The 20,517-nt window shown below is 36.8% G+C and overlaps 1 protein-coding gene across 2 annotated transcripts in view; it reads left to right on the top strand.

Moving 5' to 3' along the window:
* The first annotated feature begins 7,621 nt into the window (after positions 1-7,621).
* LOC103755910 (AP2-interacting clathrin-endocytosis protein) overlaps positions 7,622-20,517 on the top strand; it is a 31,853-nt gene continuing 18,957 nt past the window's right edge. Inside the window, exons 1-9 of one of the 2 annotated variants that reach the window (XM_029959657.1) lie at positions 7,622-7,891; positions 8,664-8,781; positions 11,795-11,884; positions 14,033-14,113; positions 15,163-15,259; positions 15,900-15,988; positions 16,205-16,307; positions 19,181-19,363; positions 20,186-20,323. In XM_029959657.1, coding sequence (XP_029815517.1) covers positions 7,666-7,891; positions 8,664-8,781; positions 11,795-11,884; positions 14,033-14,113; positions 15,163-15,259; positions 15,900-15,988; positions 16,205-16,307; positions 19,181-19,363; positions 20,186-20,323 — 1,125 coding nt within the window. In that variant the 5' untranslated portion in view covers positions 7,622-7,665. Of the gene's footprint in view, positions 7,892-8,663; positions 8,782-11,794; positions 11,885-14,032; positions 14,114-15,162; positions 15,260-15,899; positions 15,989-16,204; positions 16,308-19,180; positions 19,364-20,176; positions 20,324-20,517 lie in introns of those variants that run through there. The other variant, XM_029959658.1, reaches the window with a different exon arrangement.

Here is a 20,517-nt window from a genome sequence, read left to right as displayed (position 1 = left end):
GCACTAGCACCTGTTGTAAAGCTTTTCCTATTCAAGGCAGTATTCTCACAGCTTTCCAACAGCATTGGCAGCGGACTTTTCTGTAACTTCCTTATTTTCCTCTGCCTTTGTCCCTTTGGTGACAGCGCATGGCTGTGCTCTCCACCACAGCATGCTTTTTATGGTATGTAAAGGCTTTGTAGTAGATAAAGAGAAAAAGCAGCCAAAATCCTGAATATACCCTCTAAGGTTATCTGTGCCTACTAAAACTCTTCTTAGCAAGACTCCCTAATGGAAAGAGAAAAGAAAAACCGCTGTCAGGTCACGTGTAAAATAAAAAAGTTATGGATACAGAAACCTAGGAGAGCTCCATCAAGTTGGATGAAAATGCATCAAAGCTAGAAACTCATCACTCAAGTCCTAATGAGCCATGGGCTAGGCCAGGGACGGCACAGCTTTGATCCGAGCTGGGATCCCAGAGGGAGGCGTGTGGGCTGGCTGCTCCCCAGGGACTGGTGCAAGGGCCAGCGCGTTTTTGCACTGCCAGCTGTTTTCCCATTGCCACACATGCAACATCTCTCATGTCTTGCTCCAAACTTTAGGTGAGTTACGTGAGGAGTGTTGCCACCAGACCTTGCAATCCTCCTTGCTATAAATGCCTCTCACCTTCTTTCAAAGACCTGCTTTTCTCTAACAAAGCTGCAGCAGTGCCAACTACTTTCCCTAACACAGCGTTGGTGTGAAGTGGTAGGCACTCTGGGATTTCACATGAATTCAGGATGTGCCTAGAAAATGTAGGTACCTGCAGGCTCTTGAGATTGTTGGCAAGAGGAAGGGGGGGAGGGTGTTGCAGTTTTAAAGTTTAGTGCCTGAAATAGTCTGACCTCTCCCTCTTGGTTTTGTTCATTCTCTCCTTAAATTTGTAAATAAGGCAGCAGATAGCTAAAAATATGTATTCGGAGTACTAAAGTTATGATAATTATGAAAGAAAACTTTTTGAACCCAGAGTAATATCTGAAACACAGAATCATTGTAGTGGAACAGGTCGATAAACAGGCATTTGTTAAGTTACTGTCACAGCCTGGCAGGAGCATTAGCAAAACAAGTGGTAAGAAACAAAACAGCATGGGTTTTGTCTCCTATTTTTCCTGACTCCATTATTACTTTGCTATAACTAATTTCTTTCACTTCATATAAGAATTTCATGGAGAAGTATGATATTGCAAATTTTAAAAAATCAAATTCATTTGGACATAATTATTTGGAATAATTATTTTAATTATCTATATACTGTTATAGCATTTTTTTTGTTTTCCTGATGGTAAGCACTTAATATGCCTACAGTCCACTGATACTTGCTTTCAATTTTGTCTGTGTTTGCTAGAAGGCAAGTAATGATGTCTAGAGTCCTGCATGTTCTCCAAAAAGGATGGTATTGAAAAGCACCTTTAAACTCAACTCATCTCATTATAAACCTTTTATCTTTTCACAGTGAGTTTAGATTCTTCAAACTAACCTCCCTATATGTTCTAAGATATGTATGAAATGTGTTTTGCAAGCTGATTGCTTTTTCTTAACTTAGTCTTCAGTGCTGTTTGATACTTCACCTTTTGAGTCCTCTAACCTAGCACATGCTGTGAAAATTTGTGCCACAGAGTGCACTGAAGTCTGACAACAGTGAACTCCTTTAGACCAAATAAAGGAAGCAGCCTTAGTTGAAGAGAGCCTAATTCATTGTTGAAATGACTTCTGCTAGTATCAGTGGCTGTGGAATCTCAGTGGCTTCTTGTTTGGATGCTAATTAATTAATCTTCACAAATGCAAAACAGTGCCTTTAAATTACAGCTTCAGGTTTACCAGAAGCCAGCCTAGTTCTTGGAGCACGTGAACCACCATGATGAGTTGTAACAAAGACCTGTAGCTGCAGCTGAGCTCCTGGGAGAAAGATGTTGTGTTCTACAAAAGTTCTGGTTTTGTATGGAGAAGTGGAATACTGATATAGTATTGGAGAGTTCATCGAAGATATAAAAAAATCTCGTTTCCTTTCCTGTTTGTATTCAGCTTTTCTTTTATCTTGCCAAGTAAAAATTATCTTTCCTTGGGGATTTGGGGATTTTCTTTTCTCACGGGCTATATCTGGCCTGCATCTCAGTGAGGCAGCACTTCCTTTGGGCCTCTGTCTCTCTTCATCAGGAGAGATGTGGGCTGTGTGTCACTTGTGTGCTGAAGGCTGTGCAGCTCCTATTGCCAAACTTCTGAGCGTTTTTGAGCAGGAGGGAGGACGTGGTGAGCTTCATGCAGATCTTTCTGCATAGCCCAAGCATGAAATAGAAGAGCAACTAAGCAGTATTTTGTTTCCCCCCATACACTTGGATATCTGAGGACACCAGGAAGTGCAGCATCCATATTGTAGACACTGTGCACCCTATGTTTTTACCTGATTAATGTAATATTGACTCTGCCCTCCAATAGCCTCCTGTCACTCTTCAGGATGCCACTAGAAAAATGTCATCAATTCCAAGTACATGGATGGCAGGAGATGACTGCCTAAGCAGGGTTCTGCAGTGTGCCTCAGGAAGAAAAACTTAGCATCCCTGAAGGACAACAGTCAGTCACAGATCATTAGATCGTTACTATCTTGTGAGCTGGGAGGCAAACCGCTTTTTATTTTCCCTTGCAGTTGGAAACAATACAGCTTTAGCAATAAAAAATGTAGTTATTATTGTCTCTTGATATTTGTGTTGAAGGCAGCTGAGTCAGGGAAGGACAGAGAGGGACCTAATGACATATCCAGTTAAAAAGCAATAAATACAATCAAATACAAAGAAATACAATTGTCATTGTGACATTTACTGCCACAGGGGTTAATTTGCTATACAAGCAGTTGATTCAATGTAGACCAGCCAAGGCTTTGACCTTGTTATGCTTGTAGAGTTCTGTATCAGGCAGTACAAGGATGCCACATCTCTCTTAAGTGCAGGGCAGAAACATTCTGGAAGGTAAACTCCTAGACAGCATGATGGCAGTAACTTCTTTCTGTGGAGTCTCTGCAAACCTTTCCTTTGTATAAAAAAATCTTAGGCTGTAGTAACTGCTATGAATACAACAGATACCCTATAGCATGTTCCTGTTTCATCTGTCACCTGGCCACACCTCTTGCAATCTCATTGCTCATGTCTATCAGAATCTTTTCTGTGTGCAGGGGGGAAAAAATCCCCAAGCCATAAGGTGAGGTATCTGTTAAAATTACACAACATCATACTGATGTTACAGAAGGTGATGGCTTAGCTCTGTTTTCAGCTTGACATTCTCTTGCACGTGAGGTTTTCATAAAACAGTTGCACCAAATACAGCACCTTTGTTAGTATTTGTTCTTTAAATACAATTTCCAGTTACAGTTCCATACCACTGGATTACAAAGTAGTGAAAAAGGGAAATATTTCTTTAAATAACTTGTGCATGAATTTATTCTTACTGATTCCTAGATTGTCATAGTCCGCATTGGATAATGGCTGCTTTGGAGGAAACAAACCTGACTTATGCACATGTACACTGAATTCCTTTATGTTTATGCCTCAACAATCTTACCCTTAATATCTAGGCTTATGCTTTCCCCTCTAGTGGGTTGTGATTGCAGACCACTCTTTCAGAAGAATAGCATGCCTCCCATGTTCTTGAAATTTTATGGTTTATACAAACTATTCTGATATGGTCTTTCCCTTTTATCCTGTTACCAGTCGTGCCTATTGATGTGGTGCAGCGTACCGTGCAAGGAGTATCTTCTCTGAGTGACTGATTCGTGGAACTTGTAAACAAGCTAACTGCATAGGGCTTTCTGTGGCACTTACAGGTGCATTTTTTGGCCCAACAACTATTCTTTTCATATTCTTTCATAATGGAATCAGTGATACAGCTGAAAAAAAAATCATCCCTCCTAAAAAAAATAGAGTTAGCAAACCTTGCCCTACTAATGTGGCAACATGGGAACTGTCTTAAACTTTGTGAAACAATAAGTCCTGAATTGTGGAAATTAAAATGCTCTGTTAAGACTTATCTCCAAAGAACAGTGAAAACTGAGAAAGTTGAGAACAATTATTGTGAATCAAAGTCTTTATTTTCCAAGTTAAGGGATTAGGGAATCTGCTTCTCTTGAACACCCAAGCTGTTCTAACTTAATGGCTTTTGTTTGTAGAACCACATTGTCTGGTCTCAGTTTGTCACTACAGCACCAGGTTAGTTTTGTGGTTATAAATATGAGCTAAGTTAGTCACTGAGAAGAATAAGACTTTGCTGAGGGAGGGAAGGAGGGTAATAAGTAATGTACAACATGAAGCTGGTAGCTCAGATTTTATGATGTATCCTGTTGGGGGAAGAAAGCGTTCACTAAGATGACTTGTTTACTTTGATGAAAATGAGCTTTAAACACATGACAAACAATGGCAACCTTATCTCCTTTCCACATACATAGAAGCAATGAGTTTGTCTTTTTTCTTACTGGATTTTTTTTTGTTCCATGTTTATATTTAATCTCAATCTTTCGGAGGCAGTTGAGAAGCTAAACTGTCAAGTCACAGTATATTCGATATGTGTGTGATATTAAGATCTTGCTTTGGAAAGCATAGAATCTTAATGCAATGGATTTATGCCCCAAGGGGAAAAAAAAATCAATCTATGAGAAATGGGTAGAAACCTTTCACTGGGACCACGACTGCTTAAGGATCAGGTTCTTCTGAAATGCTGAGCTTTCACAAGAAATTAGAAAATTTAATCAGCACCTGTGTGAGGCAGTGAAGCAGTTGACATTGCATCTCATGAGTTTACTGAAATACTTCTATCAGGAAATCAGCTAAGTTAAAACAACCATCTTGGCTGCAAAAATCAAGCAGATGGTTCTTTTAGTAAACCTAAAGGGAAATGGAAGAATCTTAAGTGATTACGGTATGTTGAAGTTGTGCATATGACAGGCCTGACTGGCACTAATGCAGATTCGCTGCTATAGGTGTATTGTTGAAATATTTTTGCAAGCCCACCAAGATTAAATGCAGTACATGAGAGTATTTGGTGCAGTTGGGTTTGCTAGACATTAATGTATTAAAACTGTGGGCAGGGAGATTTCTTACATTTTCGATGTTATTTTTATTAACAAAAGTAAACATACTTTGGGTTCATTTTGGCACTTAGTTGTTGTAACTGATAGCTTTGTTAAAGTAAAACTGTATAATATGATATTTTACACATGTAGGGAAGATATTTTGGTGCTAATCTAGTTACTGTGACATTCTTCTCTCTAAATTGGAGAGGAATGGGTGTGATGGGTGGACCATTCAGTGGATAAGGAATTGGCTGGATGAGCACATCAAAGAGTTGTAGTTGCTTGATGAAAAGCTCAATGTGAGTGGGCAGTGCGTGCTCACAGCCCAGAAAGCCAATCCTGGGCTGCATCAGAAGTGATGTGACCCACGAGTCGAGGAAGGTGACTCTCCTCTACTCTGCTCTCTTGAGACTCCACATGGAGTACTGTGTCCAAGACTGGGGTCCCTAACATAAGAAACACATGGACCTGTTGGAATGAGTCCAAAGGAGGGCAACAAAGCTGATGAGAGGGCTGGGGCACCTTATGCAGACAGGCTGAGAGAGCTGGGGTTGTTTAGCCTGGAGAAGAGAAGGCTCTGAGGAGACCTCAGAGCACCTTCCAGTACCTAAAGGGTGCTTATACAAGAGAGCTGGAGAGGGACTTCTGACAAGGGCATGTGGTGAAAGGACAAGAGGGAATGGCTTTAAACTGAGAGTAGGTTTAGATTGGATATTAGGAAGAAATTCTTTATTGTGAGGGTGGTAAGGCCTTCTTAGATTGTTCAGAAGACTATGAAAATTGCTGACTTGTAACTACTCAGTTCAAAACTGACCAAGATATAAGACCTTCTGATGACACCTCTATTTGATTTAAAGAAGAGATTCATAACTTTATAGAATTGTTATCTTCTGCACTTTAGCTTATGAAGCTAGGATGTCACATTGAATGAAACTTACTCATGAGGTTTGGAACAGTTTTTAAAAACTATTCCTATCATAATTCTGCAGTAAGGGTTCTGGTTTCTTACAGCAACTGTGTTTTAAAGAGATGGTTTTACATTATCACTAAATCATCTGAGCTCCAAGGTCCAAGCTATGCATTTTGCTGTGGATGACAGATTTCCCTAGCTTTTATTTATGCAGAAATGCACCATTTGATACTCTCTAGAAGACAGTCTAGAAAGCTTCACTCTGCTTTAGAAATGAGTCTATAAAATAGAGGGTACTGCCAAGGAAAGTTTTCTGTAACAGATTTTAGAAAACTGCTGAATATTGCAATCTGGAAATATCTGATGGGGTTTTAACTAAGATAAAAGGAAATTTCTAAAAGATGTGCTAAAATCATTATTGCTGTCTGTGAAGTAAAATAAAGGATGCCTCCATGAGTCTTTCAAAATAGTAAATTTACAGTCTGTATTAAGCAGGACTCTAATATGAAGATAACCTGCTGAATTTCTATGAATACACATAGAGATACAACAGCCTTAAAATCCCGTGTAAAAAGGGTCCACCAATCTTTCAGTGTGAAATCCTGTCACACCTTTTCCTGGCCCTTGCTTTCAAAATCTAATAAAATGTTAAAATTCTTATTCCCTGCATTCTCATTTCTCCTCATTTTCACTTGGTGAGGACCTGTATCACATACACAAAAAAAAATTCTACCTATCTCAATCCTTCAAATACTTAAGAAGGACTTAAGAACAAAGATGATTTCTTTGTATGTTTTCTCAGCCCCTTTAGAGGACAGTGTCCAAATGGCATACTCAGATTACTGTGTTCCCAGTATTAACAAAAAAGCCTCTTTGCCATGGAACCAGTCACTGGATGTAGATCTCTAAGCACGTCTGCTACATCCAAAGTAACTGTAGCTCTTCTGTTAAACTTTGTTAACTTCATCCCTATGGTATGAAACCACGGATGAAGCATGTTATCTGTTCACATTGGCTTTGTAAGGCTCCATTAAGTTGTTGGAGTGCAGTATCTTTCTATAAATACAAAATCTTTGCAGTCACAGACTGCAGGCTTTGTTAGCCTTCCAGATCTTGAGCCAAAAATAAGCTGGTGAAACAGATGGGAAAGTAGGAAGCTGGAATATGGGCAAAATGAAAGTTCTTGGGTGATCTTAACTGCAGATTTTTGTGCTTTCAAGTACTTCCTTTGAAATTAAAATTTATTTCCCCAATTCATTTATATCTCTATACAATTATTATGATTTTGTACTTGTAACCTTGATGTTAGAAGGTTTTTATATTTTTGGGTGTGTAAAATTGATTATATTAAAGGATAATCAAATGTCTTCTTTTGCTCATACTAAGATTTATACATCAGTTCCTTTTAACCTTATATTACATTTTACTGGTAGTGCTTGTTTATGCTTTTCAAGCATTGCAGAAATAAGTTTTCCAGAGATACAATTTTTAAAAGGTGAGGTTTTTCTAAGCACTGTAGAGTCCAGCTTTTGTTTTCTGGTCATGTACTTTCTTACATAAAAAAATGTCATTTTTTATTTGTTTGGTTTGATCAATTAAGGAATTACAGGAGTAAAAGTTAGTGTCATCTTCTAGGCTTGTATATTCATCTGATAAAAATCTTAAAGAAGCTGAGGAGCTGGCTATGATGAAAAAAGTATTGGAACCCAAATTAATACATGAAAACAACATTGCTACTCTTCAGAACACTCAAACAAATGTAAATTATCTCAGAGAAAGCAAAAAACCACCTGTTGAACAGAATAGTCCAAGTGGAGCTGTACCCGTGCAGAATGAAGTTGCTTGTTCGTCTTGTGTTGAGGAAATTCCAGAAGCAGTCGTGGATGCAGAAAGCAACAAAGACACTGCAGGTAGGTTTGGAATTATACTTTTCTTTCTTTTTGTCTTTTAAATATTTATTCAGTTGTAAAAATGCAGGCAAAAATTAAAATTACTTTTATAGCATGGTTTACATGGATATTCTTTCCTATGGTCTACCTCATTCCCTCACACTTTGAAAAAATGAATTGCTGCAGAAGTTTGGCAGGAACTGTTCCTAGCCAATGTGCAGCATAATAAATCTGACAGGACCTGTCAGGCATCAGGAAACTCGAGCCCTCACCATGTGGAACTTCCCCACAGCAGAGTATCTCCATCCCTTTCCTTTTCTTGCAAATTGCACTAGTTCCAGTGTTGTTTTATGAGGGTTTTGGAACTTTTAAGAGTCTTCCATACTACAGTTGTGAATGAAACAATATGAGGAAATGCATCTTCACCAGAGGTGTTGGCTGCTACAGCTGTGTCAGTAACAGAGGATCATGCAGCAAATTTGTAGCACTGCATGACCCTTCTACTTTAAGGCAGAGGTTCGAGATCTGTGCAGAAAAAATGATCTGACTGCATAATCTTATGAAAGAGTAACTGTAGCACTTCTTCTGTAGGTACCAAATATGGAGCATTGGTCAAATTTCTGATATCTCAAGTCAAAACGAGAAGTAAAATGCAAGGTCTGGAAAACCCTTCAAGGAAAATCCTAGCTTTCGTGTCAGATTCTTCTTTTCAAAATTTTAAGTTTTCTGTGTACTGTCAATAGTCTGCTCTACACTAGACAGAGTGAAAATAGCTATTTCTCTCCATCTGCAGGTAATTCCAGACTAGAAACTGCATCTGTATTAGGAGAAGACTTAATGATGCTCTACAAGAAGTGCTGTTGTCCAGATATTAATATTTGCATAGAAGGCAAAGATTTTCAAGCTCACAGGTATATAAGTATTTACAGTAAAAAATTTTTCAACCAAAAGCCTTCTAACACTGTTGTTACTGTATATCTGTTGGAGGTTACTGCTGGTGCTGTTCCCTAGCTGTGAACTGTTGTAGTTTCTAGGTCTTATGTCTGAAGTGGCCATACTTTGATACTAATTAGTATTATTTATCTCATCGACAGTAATTGTTGTGAAAACAACTGCACTTTTAGCACTTCTAAGATTGCCACTGTAAACTCATATGATGAGTACATACTCATGTATCAATACTGTGTAGTTTATTTTGCTAACTTTTTATATATAAATAAATATAAGATAATAAAAGATAATCTATGGTCTGTAAAGAAAATGAAAAATCTATTCATAAACTATTCAGCTATTAGTGCTGAATAAAATTTCCATATAGGTAGAAAAATTCTGGAATAGTAATTTTTTTTCCTGCTTTTCAGAATCTGTGCATACAGAATCTGATTTTACTTTAATTGCTTCAGTGATATAGGTGTAAAGATTGTCAGCAGACTTTATTAGATCTAAAGTCCACGACTGTTTCAGGACTTTGGCTTATTGTACTCCTGTAGCTTGGGAAAGCAAATTAAAGTGTCAGTACCATTCCTTGTACCTTTGATATAAGTCTGCATTTGAGATAGCAAACTAGAGAGCCTGTATTTTGTTCCCTTTGAGTATAAAAATCACTGAGAGAGACTAGAAAAACCCTCCACTGTTTATAGTATTTTCTCAACACAAAGCTGGAGGGGTTGTTACTGACGTTACAAGTATTACAAAAGACATGTCATAATAGTGTGTAGGGCTATTTTATTTTTTTAAATAATAGAGCTAGGATGTATACTAAATTTCCAGAATGTAGTATAGTTAAGCATGTTTGTTTCTTCTGTTCTACACTATAAGACATGTTCTCAGATCCATAACTTTGAGGAAAAAATACTTAATGAGAAAAAAAATGAAAAGAGAGATTCTATCAGCTCTAAAGAGCTTCTTTAATTTAGGCCACTTCCTGCCTGGAGCAATGTATCTAGTTTAACTAGCATCAAAAAATATGGCAGTGAATCATAGAAAAAACAAGGATGTTCTGAAACAGACACAAGACTTGCTTGTTTTAGTGCTGTGTCATGTGAACAGTAGGAGCTAATAAGGGAAATCTAACTTTGGGTATCGTTGTAGTGAAAGCACCAGAATTATTTACTTACTTTAAGGGCTTTTTTTTAAAGTTTTCAAACAGGAAGCAGTTTAAGCCCCCACACTCTCCCACCCACTTGTCTCAGTATTCCTTACTTTCTCATGAAGTCCTATGAACTTCCAACAGACTTTCCAGTGTGAGTAGCAGTGCTCTGAGAGAGTTGCCAAGTTATGTTTTCCTAGTGTTGTGTTGTGTTCTTACAGAGCTCTGCATGGAGCAAGTCAAATTTGTTCGGTGATAAAATTGGCACAAACCATCATGGTAGGAAAGCACAGATAAATTTACTTCAAATTAATTTGGTATCTCCATGTGTTTTGTAACTATACACTGATAAAATTTAGGTAATACACACTTCTCTGTATTCTACCGAGTGCCTGTCTTATTTAAAATAACAACTTCCAACTGTGCCCTTGAAGTTGATTGATCATTGCTCATTACTAAAATTTATTTGGAAGGAGATGAAAAATTGGAGATGAGTGTATTCCATCTCTCCGTGATACTGTGTTATTGTATCTTACAAAAACTAGATTGCATGTGTATCCAGAATTTCACATATTCAAACTGATAATGTAGTACCCATTTACATGTGGACATATTTCACTAAGATATGAAACATTCTGTAAAAGCTTTGTTATAATTGCTGGATGAATCACAGGAGGAATGTGCGAGAAGTTTCTAATTTAAAGTATTGAGACTTCTGAAGCAGGAGGAGGGAAGAGAGATGAGAGATTACAGAATATATAACGACTAGAAAAGAGACCATAAATAGCATTCTTCATGCTTCTTCCTACTCAAAATGAGAGTGCTCTGAAACATTTTAAGAGACAGCAAGTACATGTAACAGAAAGGATTCTCATGCCTAATATAACACTTCGCTTTTTCTGCCACAGGAAATACGTGACATAAAATAATTTTATAAATAATAGGAAGCTTAGTAAGCATCAGGAAAAAATAGTATATGTGACAATGCTATCTGTGGCTGCAATAGCCCAGATAAGATATATGAAGGCTAACACTATAACTGGTGTGGGTCTGGAAGACTGAAATCATAAAGCGGTTTTCATCCACTACCTTCTCTTCCTTTCTGCTCTTGCACTTCCACCTTAAGAGGCTCCTGTTGCAAAGGTGTTCTTACATGATATTTTGAAGACTCTGATAGTGGCAGAGATACTGAGCTACACAGGCTGCTGGTCTGGGGTTTCTTTTTTCTATTTGATGGAAGTAGTAGTAAATTGAATTAGCCCCATTGTGGCCAGTTATGCCTTTTAAATATACAAGGGTAGTGAGTGTAAATACAAGTAACTGATAACTCTTCTTAAACAGCATTGTAAACACATATCATATTGTTCTAGCATATGTTTGTATCAAGTTGTGTTTGACTTTTAGGATGTGGTGGTCGGTGGCCAGCCGGTTTTGAATACAAGAAGTTACATACTTCTCTTTTCATTTTGATAAATACACATTTTGTAGTATAAAAAAAATTTTAAGACACAAGGTTATTTACTGTAATTTGTTAAATAAAACAGAAGAAATAAATGTGAAATTTTATATGAAAGGAAAATGCTTGTGAGAATAGATTTCCTCTGTGTGAATCTCAAAGTCATACTAAAAACAAGCTTTAACTGAAGAATTTATAGAGTACTGTTTGGGTTTGTTTCTAGCATATTTTGAAATTCCAAACACACTGGAAGAAAAGGTATGCAGTATACAGCTGACACCTTAATGCATAAAGGGCAAAGATTTAAGTCAATGTTATCAAAGAGTCTCATAATAAATATTTGTATCTAGTGGAATAATGTTTACTTTTTGTCTCTCAGGGCCATTTTATGTGCCAGATCTAGTTACTTTGCTGCTATGCTGAGTGGAAGTTGGGCTGAGAGCTCCCAAGAGCACATCACTCTTCAAGGGTAAGTGTTGTCTCTGCAAGTCGTGTGGGAGCAAAGGTAGGCAATTTCCAATCACTGCAAATATGTAACAACTGTGCTGTGTACAGAGCACTGAAGATTAATCTGCCTTGGCACTTTTCTCCAGCCCGATGAGTTTACCGAGTGCTGTTTTGACTTCAGGATGACTGTGTGTGTAGTGTATTTGTTAATATTGTCAGATGATTCAGAGAAGTATTTTTCATCAGCAGAAAGGCACTAATCCTTTTTTGTAGAGTATGTTTTAGTATTCACAGTGTATTTGACAATTCTTTCACTTCACATTGTACATGTTGTGAAAAGTATTATGAGTGTCTGAACAACATAATTTTCATACTTATTTGTACAATAAGTGTATATTTACAATGTAAAGACAAATAACAGTTACATCTCCTACATAGTGTTTAACTATGATAATCCAGCAGCATTTACTAAAGCAACTTTATCTAGTGTGCTTGTTCACAATGGCTTTCAGTGTGAGAGCTGAAAACAATGGAGCTGTCACTGTAAGATGAATACTTAAGACTTCATAAATAAGCTGGGGACTGCCAGGTTAGTTCTTTTCAGTATCAGAAAAATCAATTGAAATACATTAGGTTTCCTTTAAGAGCAAAGGAATACTGATCTGTGTACATGTGAGCTTTTTTGTTCAGGCATGATGTAGGCCGACTCGGTTTTCTTCGGGAAGAACTGTGTACCTTACAGTGCTGCAAAATGTAACTGCTTTGTGTTAATAGAAAATTGCTTGGCCAAGTGATACCTTCTCAAATGATCATCATTTTAACTTGCTGTCAGTGTAATAATACTGCTGCAAAATCAGGAAGGTTGTCTGTTGATTTGGTTATAAATTCCTAATCCTTATAAAACATTATACTTGTAATTTAATTGATTCCTTAGCTTTTATGGTGTGTTTTAGGGGCTGATAGTCCCCAATTACTCTGGTATTTACACTTCTCTCTCTATAATTGATTTCTATGTGGTTAAGAAAATTTCATCCTAATTTTTCACTAGAGGTTTTCTCCTGAGAAGTAGTTAATCTTTATATGAGCATATTCCCATGCCAGTGTCTCATAACTTCTGTTATAATGAATCATATCCATAATTTTACCTTTCCCAGTTCACTTTTCTGCTTAGTGCTGATTTCTGTGCTCTTTTGTAGCACTTATAAAGTACGTATGGCTTAATCTGAAATAATGAAAACTCTGCATAAGGTAACAACTGCCAAGACTGGGGAGACTCCTTGGTGACTTCATGGCTATCGTGTGTACTGATACACAGAGACAACTGTGCTGATTTTGCTTTTCTGCACGTTGCAACATTGGGCTTTTTTCCTTTTGTTTTTGGTCATCAATGTCAGTTGCTTAAACATATCTAATGTTTTAAAGGGTCTTAGCTCCATCTGCATGACTATATTCCATTTACACTAATGTACAAAGCACTTGTGGGCTCTGAAGATTGCTCACAAAACCGTATGTCCACAAGTACAATGAGGTGTTGTTCAGGAGATCGTGTCCATCATTTAAAATAGGCATTCTGTGCCTTTCTGCATTGTGGTGCTGGAGCTATGAAAGGATGCAAATGCTACCGTGTAGGAATTCCAGCTTCCTTAATCTGAGTAAAGACTTTCTAAATTTTGAGATGTAACAGTCCTACTTAGCATTCTAATAAATCTACAAAATGTGTTTTTATTGTCGGAAAAGATAAATATATCATAAAATAAAGAATTAAAAAATAATTATTATAAAACAATTTTAAAATGTGCAGCTAATTAATAATTGATTTATTACTAGTAAAGTGCTTGGCTCTGATGAAAAAATCCTTTCTGAATATTATCAGTGTAAATAATATAGTTATTAGTATTAGTCTACTTATGAATTATTTTCAAAAATTTAAAGTATTAGAAAGTTTTAGCAAGACTATTCAGTAGCTAAATTCACCCAAAAGTAGTCCATTTAGATACTTTTGCGTTGCAGTAATCTTGAAAATAGCTTTAATTTTATGAGATCATTTACCTTCCATTCACAGAACAGCTGGATGATGTATCAGCTTTTTGACCAACTTCCTTTGGCTAAGAAGTGTAGTGCATTTTATTCAGGACATGTCTTTATTTGTATTTTCTTTCTTTTTTTGCAGCATAAGCCATACAGAAATGAGTGTCATCTTGCATTTTATATATGGAGCTATTCTGGACTTCCCAGACAAAGTTGATGTTGGGTATATGTCAACTTTTATTATGTTTTAGTTGTAGTTTTGTTCATTTGATTGTTCTGTATTTTCTCAGTTAAAAGTCAGAAGGAAAATTCCAAAAATAAAGCTGTTGAAGGAATCTTGTTTATTTGACAGCTACTAGAAAAGGTGTGCCAGCTGTTTTGGGAATACTGTGTGAGGAGTGGGAAAAACAGGAGGATGTTTTATTCCAAAGTAATTCCTAATTTGCCTGTGCCTTCCTTTTAGTTTTCAGAATAATATATACAATGTGTGATAGCATATAACAGTTAATATTTTTAATTTATTCTAAAATAATTATTCAAGTGATGAGAAGGCTAAGTAGTGAGTCTTAGATCCATAAAAGGTGATATATAGGAACCAATGTAGATGTTGGCATTTTCTTCTGGGATAGTTCTTAATCACTTTTTTACGCATAATCCTGTATTAGCGAAGTAAATTCTGAAATCTGTGAATTATTCCCTGTAACCATTTCTATATGAGATGTTGAACTCTGCCACTAAACAGTAAAGAGCTACAATTTCTTAAAAATATGGAATTGTTCATAATGTGCACCACTGTTAATGTTTAGGTAATGAATTGATATAGAAAATAAAATTATTGTATTGATTATTATATAAAATAATTAATAATTTGCTTACTGTGCTTTTTAATATTTGAAAGGGACATAACGATGTCATAACGTTTTATGTAATCCTTGCAAAAAGCCTTACAAAATGCCAAAACTCCACTGACACAAATATTTTTTTCACTTGCTATCCTTAAAATAGAGAAACCGAGAGACTTCTAAACAGTTTCTCAGCTAGTAGTTGAGGCTTACTGTTATATAGACTGAGCTCAGTGGCTGGGAGTTTATTATTAGGTGAATATATGTTTCTGTTTGAAGACTATTCTTTTGCAAGTTGCACACTTGGTTATCAATATTTCTGCAGTAAGTTCTGACTGAACAAAGAGGTGAGAAATTAGCATGTCAATTATCTTGTAAGCAAAATGCATTTATCAAAATGACTTGTTGATTTCTGTTGCTTTCTCTTCAGTCGCATGTTGGGCATTGCAGATATGTATGGGCTGGATGGGCTAAAAGAAGTAGCTATCTACATTTTGAAAAGAGATTACTGCAATTTTTTCCAAAAGGTATGTCAGTTCTCATGCTACTTTGTCAGCTATAAAGCCCAAGAATTTTGATTCTATTACTTAACACATACTACTGAAAACATATTTAATAACTGTGTGGTCAAGGTGTTAGCTTGAGTCAACAGACCCTGTTCTTATGTGTGAGTCTGCTAATTTCACTGGGATTGATGATGGGAGTAAGGCCTGTGGTATCATCTACCTGTTTACAGAAACTTGTAAACCCCAGCTGATGAGAAGCAGTATTCCACACGATTAATTCAATATATTAAATTACGCTGAGTATAATTTAACATGTCCCATTGTAAATGTAGTTGTTCTCGGTGGAGATAAGGAAATGCTGTATATCTACATATCATATTTCATGGGCATATATTTAGAAAATATTTCTGTTCAATTAAAATTAGTTTAAAAACAAGTACCTCCTTAGAGTTGAGCATTTTCATGCATTAGGCTCATGAGGCTGAATCCAGCTTTATTGACACGTGGAAGCAGATGACTTCCATATTCTGCATAAAGGCAAACAAACCTAAATACCATGGTAGCTAACAGTGCTTCTGTTTGAACTGAAGATTTTGTACTTCTGTATGGTTTCTGTAAATCAGAATGTACAATAATTGTGGTAATTTTCTAACAATTCTAGCCTGTTCCTGGAAAACAGCAACCTGTACTAGAATGTATGGCTATTGCTCATTCATTGGGAGTGGAAAACCTGTATGCTGCTTGCATGAAGTAAGTAAAATAAAATAAAATATTGTTTGGTTTTGATTCTCTGCTTTCTGTTTAAATTATCTTATTTTGGGAGATAGGACTTATTTTGGCATATAAGATGTTCACATTTGAAATATTTTTTTTCTTCATAATACTTAAGAGGTATCACTTATGCTAACAAGTGAATATAAAACATTTTTCATCTTCCTTACCTAAGAGTGGCTCTCTTTTCAACAGATGGGTAGGAAAACATTTTGCAAAATGTTTGTCAGAGAGAAGCTTTGCCAATTTACCTACTGAACTTCAGAACAACTGTCTTGTTATGTTGATTAACTCTTTGGTAAGTAGTGTGCTTTGTATAAAAATAGAGCTATGTAAATTTTTTCCTTATTTAGCTGTACAATGTAATTTAAGAGATAACAAATGTAGTATTTTAAATCTGTAGTACATTTATACTATGTAAAAGTTTCCATTAAAATAACAATTTGAAACCCGATTTTGATGTGAAATGTCCTTGTTATGCTTCATGGCACACAGCCCAGTGATCGTCATATCCACGTCCAGCGTAATAACAGAAAATAAGTTTTTGAACCACAGCTGTGACATCCTAATGCAACATTTATGGAAGTGTTCAAGGCCAGGCTGGGTGGGGCTCTGAGAAACTTGGTCACTGCCCTTGGCAGGGTGACTGGGACTAGATGATCTTTAAGGTCCCTAGTGGCTGCTACTGCATATTCAGGTGAAAGCCTGAAAACTGAAGAGACTTCAGAGCTATGTGGCTGTGCCAAGAGAAGCTTAAGAGTATCCACAGCTATAAAGCCTGAACAGTCCTTCTGCCAGAATGCACAGTTCTGACAATAAAGATAGTAGCTAGAATATCCCAGCAGTACACCTAGCATCTCTTAAGACACTAGGTGTTCTGCCATTATATCAGATCAGTATACTGATTTGTTCATAGAATATACACATAGCTTTGTGTGTCATACGTTGCATAAATATTTGAGAAGTTTTAACTAATGTTTTCAGGTATAGATCTACAGGTGTTCATAGTTACACCACTGCCCATCTCTAAACTACCTCGGGTGTGTCCTGTAGCCAAGAGTGAATGTAGACACAGCTCCAGGCTCTTCTCCTGGCCCTTGTGCAACATTATCACAACAGTTTAAAGATAAATGTTCGGCCTTCCTTCCCCTCTGTGCCTATTCCAGTATATAAAGATGCAGTGGTTCCAATTTGGGTTGAAATACATGTGCTACCTTTAAGCTGCCAGCACTTGCAGAACATTCATAGCACTGTGGTACTTGGTAGTGCTCCAGGTGTATGCCCAGCTTCTCTGGAAGGTTTTTCCAGTCTGGACTAGTGTGATTTGGATCCCATATGATTGGTTTAAAAGTTGTGTTGCAAGATTCACTGGTGTTTTATGGACTGAGGTTTTGAAAGCTTTTAAAATTGCAAAATTATACAATAAAGCATAAGCCTCTTCTGCCCAGAGACCAGTTCTGCTGAGTGTTCATTCAACTCCGAGAGCTTAAGACACACATTCCAAAAACCTGTGGAATTCCCAGGGGAGTTTTTCACAGTCTGCAAAAATGCTTAAGGCTTCTTGAGGGAGGAAGAAGAAAAGGTCTGACATTAATTTTGCAGGGGCTACTGTTAAAATCCTCTTTTTCTCTGCTGCTGGAATTCTCTGCTGTAAAACTTTTTAACAGTTACACCCAGTTAATGAGTATAACTCTGCTGATCCTTCCATTTACCAATATTGGAACTGTAAAGCCTAGTTAATGAGGGGCAGCCCTTTAGAGAAGAAAAGGTACAAAGAAAAGGAGATTGCTGATCAGAAAATCCCTGGGAAGCCACAATGGATAAGCACAGAAACATTAAAATGGGGGTACAGTTTAAAGCACTCTTCAGGTACCTAACCCTGATTTCTCAACTCCATGCAAGAAAATTACTGGTTTTTTAGATAAGTAAAGTGGACTCCACTTTAGAATGGTTAGGAAAAAAATATAACAAGAGAAGTAAAATTCAGTTAGAGCCACTCCTACAAAGTACTGATTTAATTAGAAGTCAATGAAGGCATTTTATGTTTCACTGGAAGTGTCTAATGGGCACAAATGCTTATTGCCTTGTGAGTAGAGGTTGAATTCTAGACAATTCAAAAAGCTTGCAATTGAGTCCAGTGGGAGCAAAATCAAACCATAAGCATGTATATAATCTTTAATTTACCTGAGATGCATAGAAGCAACTTGGTTTTGCCCAGAGATGACTAAAACAAAAATTATTAATTGAACAATGGATGGTCAGATTTTTTATTTTAACTATAATCTGCACAGAGAAGGTCCTCCCTGCTTTTGAAGTTGCATGGGACAAACATGATTGTGATCCAAACTTACAGTAGGGGATTTTGTGTCAAATATTTATCTGAATTGCTGGTTTTTTCTAGTGTTACTGATCTTACTGCATAATTTATCAATGTCCTGCTAGGTCATGTTAAATAGAGCTTTCAGTCCATTCTAATGTGGATAACCATAAATTGCAAGTTTTTTTCAAGTGACATGTTAGGCAGTAGAAGTTACCCTCAGGTACTGTGCTGATGCAATGCATGAAAGAACCAAAAGCACACGGTAATAAATATTAGCAAAACTCGTTACTTGTTTTAAATGTACTTAGAAACATAACATTTACTTTTCTTAGAGAAACTATAGACAACAAAGAGGGTAAGTTCAGTTAAAACTCCATCTGGAAATCAAAAGGATTCATAACTGTGAAAATGTTTTTTGTGTATCCCGAAAGCTGGACCATCCACACTTACCTAAAACACTGACTTAGCTATTTTATTTCAAAATGTATTACATCTCTCAGCGACCTAAAATGTTTTTCTCTGTTCAGAATAGTTTCTCCACTTAATCTTTGCCTTATTTTCTTCAGGACTGCAGTATGTTATGATACAGTTGAAAAAATACAATAAAGCCCACTGAAAACTTTACTACCTAACTTCAGGCAAAACAGAACCAGTGCATTTTTCTTTTTCTGCTTTAGTTTCAAAGGCAGGTATAATAAAAATATATATAATAAAATTTTTTTAAAGAAGAGAAATTACTGCATGATTGGATCCTCGTGTAAAAGTTCAGTGACTGAGCAGAAGCTGTTTTACGATCAGCAATTCTTTAAGCAATTACTTGGCAACAGGTTAATTTCTGTTTTTATTTGAAGAACCACAAGAATGCTGCTTTCCTTTTGATGGAGAGTGACCGGCTGATCAACAGCCTCCCCCAAGTGAAGTGGACAGAGGCAGCTGTGGCCTTGGCATCCAGGCTACATGAAGAATGCGTGACGTTTATTGTCGCAAACTTCCTACACGTAGTACAAAGCGAAGGCTTCTCTGTTTTGTTGCAGGTAAAAGTGCCCTCAAGTTATTGTATGCTTCCAAATAAATTAATTGTATTACATTTTGGGAAGTTCAGACTGCTAATTATCAAAATGGCTTCAACTTTTACTTCGCAGTATAATTCTGTGGAAAATTTAAAAAAAAAACCTTAGGCAGTGCTAAGTTTTTTGGGGGGGCAGGAGGTAGGTTTTTTCAGTGTTGTTTTAAAGCACATAAATATTTTGATATGCAGGACTGACACTGCGTTCAGGTTATGCACCTCAGTTAAGCAAATGTTACAGTTGATTTAGTGGGACGGTTTCTGTGTTGGAAAGAAGTAAGTATAAATACCAGCTTTGAAAAAGCTTTCAGGCCCCTAGAAAAACAGCATGTGCTTACAAGAGAGAGTATGAGCTTGACCAGTATATTCAAACTTCAACTGATTTGTGTTGTTAGTTGCAGGAATGTGGCAATACTGCAGGTTCTGGTGAGAGCATAGCTAGTCATCTAGCCAGTTCATTTCTCCTGTGAAAGATGTTTTTTAATGTGTATAGAGGAATAAAAAAATAAATAGGGAGATGTTAAAACATTTTGTCTTTGAATCCAGAGTTGCATGGGGCTGTAAATTCATCACCGTGTGCTTGTTCCTAAAATTTCTGTTAGCAATAGGCCTCAGGATGATTTGTAGAGGCCTGGAGAGGAGGCGGGTTATGGAATAGATACAAAGGAAGATGCTCAGCTTTGGAATACCTCCTGCACAGCTTAAGAGCAGATCTTCTCTGCTCAGTAATGCTCTTGCATACAAAGTACACTCTTTTGTTTTAAACGGCTGCCTTTTGTTGTTTCCTCAGGCACAGGCAATGAGCAGCAAACCTGACCTTCTAGAACTAATTTTTAATGCAATTGAAAAAAGCATTAATAATGAAAACAGCTGCTTTCTTCTGGTAGCTGTGGATACATTGTTGGACTCTGCAAATGTGAAGGAGATGGTAGGTTTTTCAATGTGCAGTTTGTAGAAAAACTGTTCTGATATTTTTTCATATAATGGTTCAAATCAGATGATGTGGTGTGAGCTCAGGTGGCTCAGTCCTGCAACTGGGGTCACCCAGAAAAGCATCTGCATAAATCCAAGGTCCTGTTGGAAGTACAGAAAATGTTGTCATATTTTTACTTTCCAGAGAAA

This window comes from Manacus vitellinus, unplaced genomic scaffold (assembly GCF_001715985.3).
Source record: "Manacus vitellinus isolate BGI_N305 unplaced genomic scaffold, ASM171598v3 scaffold_21_pilon, whole genome shotgun sequence".
Lineage (NCBI taxonomy): Eukaryota > Metazoa > Chordata > Aves > Passeriformes > Pipridae > Manacus > Manacus vitellinus.
The sequence above is the reverse complement of the archived record's forward strand: the minus strand, read 5'-3'. Positions and strand labels throughout refer to the sequence as shown.